At 39.3% G+C, this 13,055-nt stretch overlaps 1 protein-coding gene and 1 long non-coding RNA gene across 4 annotated transcripts in view; one reads left to right on the top strand and one right to left on the bottom strand.

Annotated features, from left to right (window-relative positions):
- LOC129060432 (uncharacterized) overlaps window positions 1-9,243 on the bottom strand; it is a 30,377-nt gene extending 21,134 nt beyond the window's left edge. Inside the window, exons 1-2 of the long non-coding RNA XR_008527147.2 lie at window positions 9,068-9,243; window positions 8,623-8,717 (exon numbers count right to left, since the gene is read on the bottom strand). This is a non-coding gene — a long non-coding RNA (uncharacterized LOC129060432). The remainder of the gene's footprint in view (window positions 1-8,622; window positions 8,718-9,067) is intronic.
- Window positions 9,244-9,468: 225 nt separating this feature from the next.
- The window catches only part of ELAPOR2 (endosome-lysosome associated apoptosis and autophagy regulator family member 2), a 179,619-nt gene continuing 176,032 nt past the window's right edge, over window positions 9,469-13,055 (top strand). The window contains exon 1 of one of the 3 annotated variants that reach the window (XM_009243064.4): window positions 9,469-9,824. In XM_009243064.4, the coding sequence (XP_009241339.2) occupies window positions 9,636-9,824 (189 nt within the window). In that variant the 5' untranslated portion in view covers window positions 9,469-9,635. The remainder of the gene's footprint in view (window positions 9,825-13,055) is intronic. The other 2 variants (XM_002818284.6, XM_009243065.4) reach the window with 2 other exon arrangements.

The raw sequence follows: 13,055 nt of genomic DNA on the forward strand, positions 1-13,055 counted from the left end.
GAAGCTCTCTGAAGGGTCATCATTGGAAGAGAAATGAGGATTGTCCTCTGTGGACCCTAGAGTGAGAATTATGACAATAGGAGACAGGTTTTTGGCTCCTCTGAAGAAAGACTTTTTTTTTCCTAAACTGAGAGCTGTCCAAAGTTAGGATGACTGCCTTGGAAAATAATGATTTCTTAGTCACTGAATTTTTTTTAGGGTTGAAAAGCCATTTGTTGGAGAGTTGCAGAGAGGATTCAGGGATTTGAGATGGGATTTGGCTCAGTGATCTTTAAAGGCCAATCCTTCTCGAAGGTTCTGTGGTTCTGTAGCTGTTGACTTCCTCACAGTGCTTAACATTTAAAACCTTTTGCAAAACTTGTGTCCAGTCACCTACTCTTTTCTTTCAGATTATTTGAAATATTCCATGCTAAGTAAGAATTGAATATCCCTGACCTTTAAGAACTAATATTTATTTCCTTCATTGCTCTTATCTGAGATATCCGGGTAAATGGATTTGCAGAATCTCTGCATGCCAATCATGCTTGCATTTCCTTTGCAAATCGGGAAGGTGATAAGATGCTTAAAGAATTGTCAGGTTACAGGATTTCTGATGGCTCAGCTTTAATATCCCACAATGTTCCTATCCCAACTGTCAATATTAATTAATAGACATGCAAATATTGGGTGTATGGGTCACAAACTAGTTATTGCAGGGCATTCTTTGAACAATGTATGTCATAGGAAAAAATTGTATTGATATTTACTATCGCATTCAGTATAGCATTCTGCTTCCAAGTAGTTTAATTTTTCCCTGCTTTTATATATATAAATGAATAAATCATGAGTGGCACTGAAGGAAAATGGAGAAGGGAAGTCCTCTAATGGGTACAACCAGGTGTACTTTGCCTGGAAGAAGGTCAAATCTATACCAATTCCTGGGTAGAAGTTAAATGTCTCTCCATATAGCAAAGGAGTTTGAAGGAATAGGCTTGTCAGCTTGCTGATTAGAAAAATTGGAAAAAAAATTATGTGATTGAACCTCTTGAAATGGGCCCAGTGTGTGAGAATATTAGTGTCCCATGTGAATTTTCACCAAGTGCTCAATTATCAGGTCAACCAGATGACCCACGTGGTTGATGTCAGTCAACTTCTTCCTTCACCTCACTGTGTCAATGAGCTCATAAACGGTGTTCCATCACAGCAACGATGAAGACTGTGCATGCCTCAGTAACAAATTACTTGCCTCTCTTCAACCTGGCTGCTACCATGGCTGAATGCTCGATCTGCCAGCAATAGAGACTAATAGTGAATGCTCAATAGTGTATGATATAATGAGGGGACCAGCCTGCCTTCTGGTTGATTATATTGCGTCCCCTCCATTATGGAGTGAACAGTATTTTGTACTCACTGAAATAAACACTTAATCTGCATATGGTTTGTATGGGTCACAATCAAACTAGTTATTGCAGGGTATTCTTTTTGGGCTACCATGCTGCTTCTGTTGACTTAATGAATATCTTATTTACAGTAGGCATCTTCACACTATTTTCTTCTAATCAATCCAGAGACTCATTTTACAGCAAAATAATTAAGACCAATGCTCTTGGGGTTCCCTTGTATTTCCAGAAAACCTTCACTCAGAAACAGCTGGCTTATGGCATAGCAGAATGATCTAAGGAAGACTTACTTATTGTGTCAGCTGGGAAACAACACCTTTTGACATCGGGGAGTGGGAGGGAGTTGTCCTTTAGAATAAAGTACATTATCTGAACTAATGACTAATATATGATGCTCTTTCTCCCAAAGCCAGAAACTGAGGAGTGAAGTGGGGGTGGTATTCCTCATTTTAACACTGACTGACCAATGCACAACATTTTTGCTTTCCAAATCCATTACTTTGTACTCTGCTAGTTTGGAGGTCATAGTATTCAGTGGAGAAATGCTTCATCAGGGGACACAATTGAACTGGAGGTTGAGTGAGCTAATTGGCCTTTTGGGGTTTCTCTTGCCAATGGGCCAGGAAGGAAAAAAACAGTTTCCAGTGATGGTTTACTATGATTTTCTATGACAGAGCTCAGGGATTCCTCTGGAGCACCACCTAGTATTGTAACAAACAGTGATAAAAGTTAATGGCACTTCGGGAGGCTGGGGCAGAAGGATCACATGAGCCTAGGAGTTTAAGACCAGACTGGGCAACACAGTGAAACCATGCCTCTACAAAAAAATTAAAAACATTAGCTGGACATGGTGGTGCATGCCTGTAGTCCCAGCTACTCAGGAGGGTAAGGTGGGAGGGTCACTTGAGCCTGGGAGGTCAAAGCTGCAGTGAGCTGTGATCGTGCCACTTCACTCCAGCCTGAGTGATGGAGATCCTGTCTCAAAAAATAAAAAAAGTTAAGGGAAGACTACAGCAACCCCTTTAGTTAGGTCCACCAATACTCAGACCACTCAGCAATTAATCCCACCAGATAAAGAACCATGACCAAGTGAGATGCTAGCTGAACACAAAGGGACCATGAGGGAAGAAAGTTATCAATACCAAAGATGACCTCAAAAGCAATCGCACAAATGAAAATGTTTGTAGCTGCTCAAATTTTCTTCCTGGTTCTTCTATGCATATAATTATATTAATGATTTTCCTCCCTTGTTTTCCTTTTTCCTAATACCTACAAAACCTAACATATTGTCAACTTTAGTATTCATTAGGTTTCATTTCTTTTCTAAACGTTTAATTTTTAAATGAATATAAAGTAAAATTAACTTTTTGGTGTACAATTCTATGAATTTTAACACACGTGGTAACTACTATCACAATTCAGATATAAAACACTTTTATCACCTCTAAAAATTTCCTTTGTGTTATCTCTCTGTAGTTACATCTTTCCACTGTCACTCCAATCCCTGACAACCATTGATTTGAAGCACTGTTTTGTCTTTTTGAGAATGCCATATAAATGGAACCATACAGTAGATAACAGTTTGAGATTGGCTTCTGTCCTTTAGCATAATTCCTTTGAGATGCATCTAAGTTATAATGTGTGTCAATAGTTCATTCCTTTTTATTGCTGAATAGTACTGCAAATCTCTAGTTTTTAATATAGGATGGATTGGTGATAGTGAACTTCATAATTTACCCAATAGATTTCAGAATATACAGATGGATTGTCACTGAACTAGAAGAGAAATGAACATCATCCAGATATGGAAATTTGAATGCAGGAATAAGAATGTTTATGTATATTGAGTAGCAGAACGGTGAAGTGCTGCAGAATTGCAGTTTGACTCTTTTTTTTTTTGAGAAAAAGTCTCGCTTTGTTGACCAGGCTGGAGTGCAGTGGAATGATCTCGGCTCACTGCAACCTCCACCTTCTGGGTTCAAGTGATTCTCCTGTCTCAGCCTCCTGAGTAGCTGGGATTACAGGCCTGTGCCATCATGCCTGGCTAATTTTTGTATTTTTAGTACAGATGGAGTTTCACCATGTTGGCCAGGCTGGTCTCGAAGTCCTGGCCTCAAGTGATCTGCCTCCCTGGCCTCCCAAAGTGCTGGGATTACAGGTGTGAGCCACCCTCCCCGGCCTGCAGTTTGATTCTTTTATACTCATTCCATCCCACTTTTAGTAAAAGTTCTCAAAGAAAACTGATCTAGGAAGATGCTGGAGGTGCATCCTCTCCTTGGAGGTTTTGGACTCTACTGGGGATATACTGGCTTAAATAATTTAGGAAGGGAACATACATAGAAATATACCAATAAACATGGCAGATGCTTTAGGTACATTAACTCATTATGTATTAACACATTAACTCATTGTACACTTACCCTATAGTGACAAGTATTTTTAGCACTAAATTACAGGTGAAGAAACTTAAGTCAAGGGTGATTAGGTTATGTTCCCAAGATCACACAGCCAGTAAGTAAGTGGAGTTTCAATTTAAAATGCAGGTTTGTCTGACACCACATTTGTGATGGTTAATTTTATGCATCAACTTAACTGGGCTAAGGGATGCCCAGATAGCTGGCAACAAATTTCTGGGTGTGTCTTTGAGGGTGTTTCTGGAAAAGATTAGCATTTGAGTCAGTAGGCTAAGTCAAGACCTGCCCTCACCAAAATGAGTGGGCATCCTCCAATTCATTGAGGGCCTGAATAGAACAAAAAGGTGGAGGAAGAACCAGCTGTCTCTCTTTTTTGAGTTGGGCTATCCATCTTCTCCTGCCCTCAGAGCTCTTGGCTCTCAGGCCTTCAGTCTTGGACTGAGAGTTACACCACTAACTCCCTGGTTCTCAGGGCTTTTGGCCTTGGACTGAATTACAATTACTGGCTTTCCTGGGTCTCTAGTTTGCAGAAGGAAGATTACGGGACTTCTCAGCCTCCATAATAGAGTGAGCCAATTCGCTCTCTCACTCTCTCACACACACATATCCTATTTGTCCTGTCCCTCTGAAGAAACCTGACTAATACAACGTTCTTCTTGAATATTTCCACAACCTCTCACAGTAGGTTAAACTCTATATCCAAGTGAAATTTTTTCTCCTTTAACTATAAATAGTTTTGTTTTGATCCTTGAGGAAAACAGAGAGCAAGGCAGATAAATCCCTCTGGTGAGAGGCTTTCATGGACTCAGAGAAAGCAACTCAAAACACCAGAATTTAGCCTTTCCTCATGTGACCCATTTTCCATTTGTTGAAGTCATTCTTTTGTTTTCTTTAGAATCCTATTTATCCTCCTCAATTCTCCATTCTTCTTTCCCTACAGTTATTTAAAATATGGTGACCAAATAGATGTACAAAAGGTAGAATAGCTTAAGTATCATACTCCTTTTTGATATATCCCACCTTTCTTGTTTTAAAAATTGAACTAATATATATTTTCTATAAAAAATTTGGAAGTATGGAAAAGTATAATAGAAAAAAACTAATCCATACATTTTGTCCAGAAAACACCATCTTTGCTAGTCATCTGGCCTATCCTCAGTTTTTCAAATATGATTTTTAAAACCTAGTTAAGACTATATTCTATTTAATAATTTAAATGATATTTAAAAAAATAGAAGAGGGTAATAAAACTCCCTAAGGGGGTGAGCCCTAGAATGTGACTGCCTGTGTTTGAAACCCAACACTGTCTTTTCTGAGAAACTTGTGCCTTTATTCGCTCATCTGTAAAATGGAGATAAGAGTACCTATCTCATAGGGTTGTTTTTGAGGGTTAAATGAAGTAGAACTTGTAAACATCTTAGAACAGCAATGGCACATATTAAGTGCTCAATAAATGTTAGCTATTATAACTGCCATTCAACACTCACAACAAAACAATGATACAGCATTCATATTTGCTTCAGATATTTCTTTCTTCTTTTCTCCATCCCTTTCATCCCTTTTCCTTTTGGAAATAAAGTATTAATGATGCTGGTGAAGCCCTTTTACATTCCTTCCCAATATTATTCTCCTTTCTTCTCCTTGAGGCAATCAGTATTCTGAAATTGGTTTGTATCCTGCTGTCCATGTTTTTATAATTTTACTACATTGGATGTATCAATTGTGTATAAATTTTGTATCATGATTTTCCCCCACTTAACTGAAAGCATTTTCATAAGCACTTCCCTGTCAGACACCTTTTATAAAATAATTCTTTGTGTCAGGATAATATACATTATTTACTTTCCCTAGTATTAAATATTTAGGTTTCATTCATTTTCTTTTACAAAAAACATTGGTGAATATTTTGTCCTTGCATATTGTTCTTACATATTTGTATACATCTTTGATGATTTCTTCAGGTAGAATTGATTGGCATCAAAGAATACAAACATTTTTAGTAATTTGTAATGATTATAAAAATAATATGTAATTATGGAAAAATCAAAAACAGAGTCTGCAAAAATGAAAGGAAAAATATCTGTTATGCTAGTATTAGAAGATAATTACTGCCAACAGTTTGGTTTATTTCCTTCTAGTGATATTCCTTCCATAAAGCACACTTAAACTCTTCCCCAACCCCCTGCACATCATACTTGAGGATACACTGTTTATTATTTTACTTTTTAATTTCAATGGTTTTGGGGGTACAAGTGGTTTTTGATTACATGGATAAGTTTTTTAGTGGTGATATGTGAAATTTTAATGCACCTGTCACCTGAGCAGTGTATATTGTACCCAATATATATAGTCTTTTATCCCTCACATTACCAACCTTTCCCCTTGAGTCTCCAAAGTCCATCGTGTCACTCTTATGCCTTTGTGGAGGATATATGTTTATTAGGATTTGTTTCCAGCTTTTTCCATTAACCTTATATCATCACATTTCCTCAATTCATTTAGTATTCTCTAGTAAATGTAACTTTTAATACATACATAATCCTACCACATGAAGCGGTACAATTTATTTAACCATTCCTCTACTTTGGGGCACTTAGGTTACTTCATTTTTAATCATATTAAAGGATAGTGAGTATTCTTGTACAGAAACTTTGTGCTCCTTACCTACCAGTTCCTTAAGAGTCCTGGAAGGAAAAATTACTGGGTTAAGGCATAAACATATTAAAGGCAGTTAATACACATTGCCAAATTATCCTCCAGAAATACATGTTCTCCTGAGTGTATAATCCATGCATACATTTGCCAGAATTATTATCTCTTTGCTAATTTGATACAGAAGACACGTTACATTGATGTTTTCATTGATGGTTTAAAATTAATTAAAAAATTTGCTACTTGAATTCATTCAGATTATTTTTTCTAATTTTGTTTGTGCTTAGTCTTTTAAAAATCGGGGTTATTTATACCACAATCTGATTTAAGTTAAAAAAGAAAATAAATCTATGTATATAGCATCATTTTGGCTATGGCTTTTGTTGATACAGCTAAGGCTTTTGTTGACTTTTTAACAAAATTCAGTTCAATTTTCAGGTATACACTGCACAAATAAAGTGGAAAAATGATTATTACCTAGTGATTGTAAGCTATTTAAACCCATTCTTGCAAAAATTTCATTAGGAATTTTCTATTAAAGTATATTTTTTATAAAACTATCTTTAAGAGTAAATTTATTGATCAGATAATCACAAACTTTGAATAATTTGCTATTACATCCTAAAATAACAGGTACAAGAGGACCTTAGAGTCTTCTTGAAATTTCCTTTCTCTGTCAGCCTGTATGCTGATTTTAATTATCCAAGGTCAAGATCTTTTTTATGGATGGGACAACTATGAGAAAATTATTTATTGAAAGTGGCAAGTTGTTCCACTCTGGAAAATCTACAATTGTCATTTGATCCAAGTGCATTGACTGGATGACTCTTATTGTTATAAGGAAAGAAGCTGTTTTCAATTTAATAGTCATGTTGTTAGTTCTTTCTCAGATGACAAAAATCATAACATAATTTGACTCCTAAAAATTCCACATGAATTAAAGAATAAAGCATATAAAAAGGAAATAATAACAAAATATAACAAAATAAGAAAACATAGGCATCTGTATGATTTTGCGCAGATACACGTACTTCTAGATATAAAAAAGGAAGAAATCACAAAAGAAAATGTTGCTACATTTGAATACCTAAAGATGACAAGCTTATGCCAGAAAAGCTACCAGAAATAAATTTAAAAGACTACAAAAAAGTATTTGTAAGATATATGATAAACATACACAAAGCTTATGAAGATTGCTAACGAATCAGTAAAAAATGGAACTTCAATAAAATGGCTAAAGTGTGCCCGTGAAAAATTCTCACACCCTGACATGAGAAGGAAACATGCAAATAGCTAGTAGATATATATGAAAAATCACTCAATGTCACTAATGATAAAAATACATTTTAAAAATAATAGCATTTTTCTCTTCTACCAAAATGATAAATATCTGAAGTATTATAATCTAGGGTGATGTGAAATAAATACTCAAACTGCTGGTAACAATTGCTACAAATTTTTTGGAAGGAATTTGTACACTATTCATCAAAAACTTTAAAAATACACATATCATGTGATCCAATGTTTTCACTTCTAGAAAGGTATCATAAAATATTTAAAGATATGCACACAGATTATGTTCCAAGGGCATTCTTTCCAGAATTATTAATAACACTGAATCCTTAAACAATGCCTAATATCTAATAGTAAATTACATATATCTAAAGAGTAGAAAATATTTTACAATTATTAAAGTTGTGTTGTTGGAGACTTTAATGACTTGAGAAAATATTTATGTTATTAAGAATAAAAATAAAAGCAGGTTACAAATTATTATTCCAGTTTTGCAGTACACACAGAGTTAAAAAAAAAAAAAAGCAAGGAAATTCCTCAACATATTAATACCATTAACAATGTTATCTCTGGGTGGTAGGATCTCTAGTTATTTTTATATTCTTCCTGATACTTTTCAATATTTTCCAAAATGTTTACAAGGAACATATATTGTTATTATAATCAGAATATAGGCGTGATACACAAACCTATATGTGTGTACATACACACAAACACACATATACAGAGACTTTCATATGGAAATTTTGTTAAAAGGACATTAGAGATAATGCCACAAACAAATGTGCCACAGGCCAACTTATAATGAGTGGGCCACGTGGATTTGTCCAGATATTCAATAACCAGAAATTTGGATGCTTCTTTTGAAAAACACAATAACTCACCCATTTACAGAATCTGAGATCAAGAAGGGATCTTGAGATCCCTGCCACTGAGGAAGGCCTTATGTCCATCTTGTTCACCAGTTGGTGCCCATGACCTAGTTCAGTATGTTTTTGAATGAAAGAAAAAACGAAGAGCACCTCAATGATTGCACAGATGGAGAAACTGTTTCCTCCAGAAAACACAGGGCTTAATGCCCAATGTTACACATCTCCACGAAATAACACCAATAGCAGCAATAATTACGGCTACTACTACCAACACATGTCACCTACTGTGTGCCAGGCACTCTTCCAAGTGCTTTATGTACATCAACTTACTTAATCCTCATAATAATCCTACGTGGTGGGTATTATTTTCATTAAATAGGTGAGAAAACTGAGTCACACACCACGTCTACACCTCAGTCCTCTTTCTTCCCCGCCATTTCATGCACACCATAATCACCTAGAAATTCGATCTGACGCTAGCCAGCATGGATCCTTACAAGGGATGTTCCGAGGGCACATCTGCGTGTTTGCGTGCAATGAGGAAAGTGGCGAGCTTTTTAAAGACCCACCGCCAGAAAACAACGTCCTGAAGTCCTGTATTTACCCTGGCTTCATCCCGGGAGCGCCCCTCCCAGTGGGCCACGGGGACCTGAGATAGGCGACTACACGGGGTCCCCAGCCTCTCTCGCCCTCTAGCGCGAGGCGAGCGCCGCGCAGTCCCTGGGGACCCGCCGGGCTGGGCCGCAGCCCCCGCCCGCGCCACCTGCTCCCCAGCTCCAGCGTCCCCGCCCCGCGTCCCGCCCCCGCGCCGCGCCCGCGCCCCGCGGTTCCTCCCTCCGGCGTGACGGGAGCACCGGCGCTGGCTGCCCGGGCCGCGAGCGCAGCGGAGCTGTCAGCAGGCGGACGGGCAGCGGGTGACGGAGCGGCGAGCTGAGCGCACAGCAGTCGCGGCCCGGGAGCCGGAGCTGCCGCCGCACCCGGGAAGGCTGCCTTGCCGCCGGCCCGCCGACCGCGGCGGGACGAAGATGCTGTTCCGCGCCCGGGGGCCGGTACGGGGCAGGGGCCGGGGGCAGCCGGCGGAGGCTCCCCGCCGCGGGCGCTCGCCGCCCTGGAGCCCCGCCTGGATTTGCTGCTGGGCGCTCGCCGGCTGCCAGGCGGCCTGGGCTGGGGACCTGCCCTCTGCCTCCAGCCGCCCGCTTCCTCCTTGCCAGGAGGTGAGCAGCACCTGGCCCTCTACCTGGAGTTTGCGGGGGGAGGGCGCGGAAGATGAAGGCTGAGAGCGGTGCCTGTTTATTTCTGTTTACCATCCCCTTTTCCTTTGCTTGGAGAACAGGGGCTTTCGTTTGCTTCGAGGGGTGAAGTTGCCCGCCCCGGTAGCTGGCCCGGAGAGGGTGTGTGGCTTCGCTGTCTCTCGGGGGATGCTTTTCTGTCCGCGCTCGTGTGTTTTGGGGGCTCTGCAGGACTTTGCGGCGTCTTTTTTGGACAGCCAGGTTTGAGGACCTGGGGTCAAGGGAAAGATTTCAGGAAGGGGAGGAGACTGGGGAAGCCCCACCAGTGGGATTTGAAGAACCATCTCATCACAGCTTTTCCAGAGAGCCAGACACAGACACCAGAGGATTTCCCGCTCCTCCTCCCCCTGTCTCCACTCCCCTGTCTCTGCAAACGCCTTCGTCCCACTCCCCTGCCCTCAGCTTCCTGATTAAGGCCCTGTGGGTTTGCTAAGCCAATGTGTGGTGTTACTTAGCATCCTTCTGACAAAATGTGGATTTGAATTTGGGGGAAAAAAAAAAGAGTATGTACTTGGTAGAGAAGAGGCAGGTTGATGATGGAGAAAATTAGAAAAGACAGAGTGAATATGCTTCTTTTGGGAGGTGCTTTATCACCTGGCTGAAGTGTTGCCGCGGTGTATTTTATAGCTTTTAATTATTGTTGATTTACAGCCAAAAAGGATAAACTATGGGTGATGAGATTTTTATCTGGCTTTTAGAAGAACGAGACAGTGTGCCAAAAATTTACAGGGGCTGTCATTGGTACTTGTATTGGGTGTTTATCTTTCCATTTAGTGTTCCAGAAAGTGCATCCTCTTAATGAAAATCAATGAGGGGAAGGAAGCAACATTTCTGACCTACTTTGATTGTGTTGGGAGGATATATGGAATAGATACTGTTTTTAGGAAGATTGTTAGGAATCAGGGTGATGGGTCATTTTAATTAATGTAGCAAAAATAGGTTAGCCAATAGCCCCTCTGGGAAGAAAGGCCAGACCCTCTTGTTTGTGTATGTTGCTCTAACTTCTGAATTTTACCGAGACTTGAATTACAGAGTATCTGTGTTCTAGACATCATCCATCATCTATGGATTTTCGTCTTTCTCTCGTACAGTACAGGTCCCAGGACAGACTGAAATGAAAGAGAATCGGATCAAAGGCTTGTGTGCGAACACACAGCAATGTTGTAATTGGGAAAATCAGGGCAAGAGCTCAACAAACAGCTATGTTTAATTTTAGGGCTTTTTAGTGTAATGAGCTTAATCTATATTCTACAACTTTACGTATCACCTGGGGATAATCCATTATTCCAGGTTTCCACAGAAAGCTGCTTCTTGGACATCTCAGATTGAACAGTTGTGACAAGATAAACTTTATCCTCCAGCCCCCGACTTCTAATATGCAGAATGTATTTTTCTAAACTGAAAAGTCTTAAGCTTCTGATAACATCAATTCTTAGTAATGAAAATCTGCTTGAAGTAGGTGAAGGGTCAGGGTCAATAGAAGTGATGCCTTTGGTCTCTACAACTAGACTAATCTTTTAGATGAACACATGTCCTACACATGTATACCTAGAAAGAAGAGTCTGCAACCTAAAACAAAGATTGAAAGGAGGGGCAGAGAGATGACGGAAGGTTCAGGAAGGCTGGGTTCACTTAATCACAGGTCCTTATTGCATTGGCTTTAGAAATTGCATGTGACTTATCCTTTGAGATCTGAAATTTACATTTTCCTTCTGAAAAATGAGAATAAATAAAATATATAGGAGGATGCTATTGAGCCTGCCTTTGGCTGTATGTTTTTATAAATGGTAATGCACAGATCCATTTATGTTCTTCCTGATTACTGACAAGTAAGAGGACCTAATGGGAGTTAGAAGTTCTTGGAAGTAGAAGAGGCCTAGTGATCTCCCAGGGGTTGAATCTGTTTGATACCTGGTCTAACCAGTGGAACTAATTTACAAAATTGGTCATTGTTTTTCTCTGACATTGTTTTTATGAGGAAAGTGGGGAGGGCAAGTTATTTTCAGGCTTTGAAGGTAAAGGAATGTTTGTGCTGGGAGTGGGGAAAGGGTATCCTCTTGAGCTCAGCCCTTTCCTCTGAATACAGTTATGGGATTGTGGGCCAAACGCCTGTGAATAAAGACCCAGTTAAAGTAACTACTCTGTGTTCACTCCTGCTCGTTTATCATTTTCCACTTTTTATTAACATTAAAGGAGGCAAATGCCACAAAGGACAGACTATGCAGTGGGGAACAGAGTGAGGGCAGTTAAAGTGAGGGATTTTCAGGCTGAAAGCTAAAACCAACTCTCAATATGAGAGAATGTTGAGGAGTATAGAAAAAGCTATAGGCCATTTTGAACCTCATTTTCCCCCAGTAGTTTATGTCACCCTCATTTATTAATATTTTTATAGTAGTAGTCATGTTTAACAAAGTTACATAAAGTCTGATTTTCCTGCCTGGTTTTAGAGGAAAGCAACTAAAGGAAGAGAAATGCAGAGAACTGGCCTGGGAGTCATCCAGTTATAATTGCCTGAGTTCAGAAAAAAGGCCCTTCAAAAACTAGGTTATGGGTAAAAGTTACATTTAGATTTTTGAAGAGGATTGGACTCGGGTGAAACTCATAAAATACAGATTCCTTTGTCAAAGTCTTTGGATTATGGAGTCGAAAGGGGGAGAAAAATTATTGTGTTGGAATGTTCAGCTGGTGATCGGCAGTGTGGAAGCACACGCACAAACAGGAAGCGATCGTTTGGGAGACAGAAATAAAAGGAAAGTCAATGTGCCGGCAGATGAAGCATAAGAATAGGATGTGACTTTGGAAAATGGTATTCAAAGGAAAAAAATGAGGCCTGGACATCCGAAAGTATAGAATTCCTCAGGTTTTTGTATGGGATGAACTTATAAAAGGTAAATCTTCTTTGGGTTTCTTGGCCTGTGTTTCACTTGTAAAATGTTATTAATAAAACATGACCAATTATTTGTATTATGAGGATGAAATGAGATTAATATAAGATAAAGGAGAAATATAAATGTGAGGGTTGACTATTGCTAGATTAGTAGAGCTAGATCCTGATATTTTGGGAAGAGTCTACAGTGAGACTCCAGAGGTTCCTAGGATAGGCCCATCCAAGACTTGACATGACATTTTTGACTCAGTGAATAATAGGACTTAATG

The sequence above is a fragment of the Pongo abelii genome, chromosome 6, assembly GCF_028885655.2.
Source record: "Pongo abelii isolate AG06213 chromosome 6, NHGRI_mPonAbe1-v2.0_pri, whole genome shotgun sequence".
In the NCBI taxonomy this organism is placed as follows: domain Eukaryota; kingdom Metazoa; phylum Chordata; class Mammalia; order Primates; family Hominidae; genus Pongo; species Pongo abelii.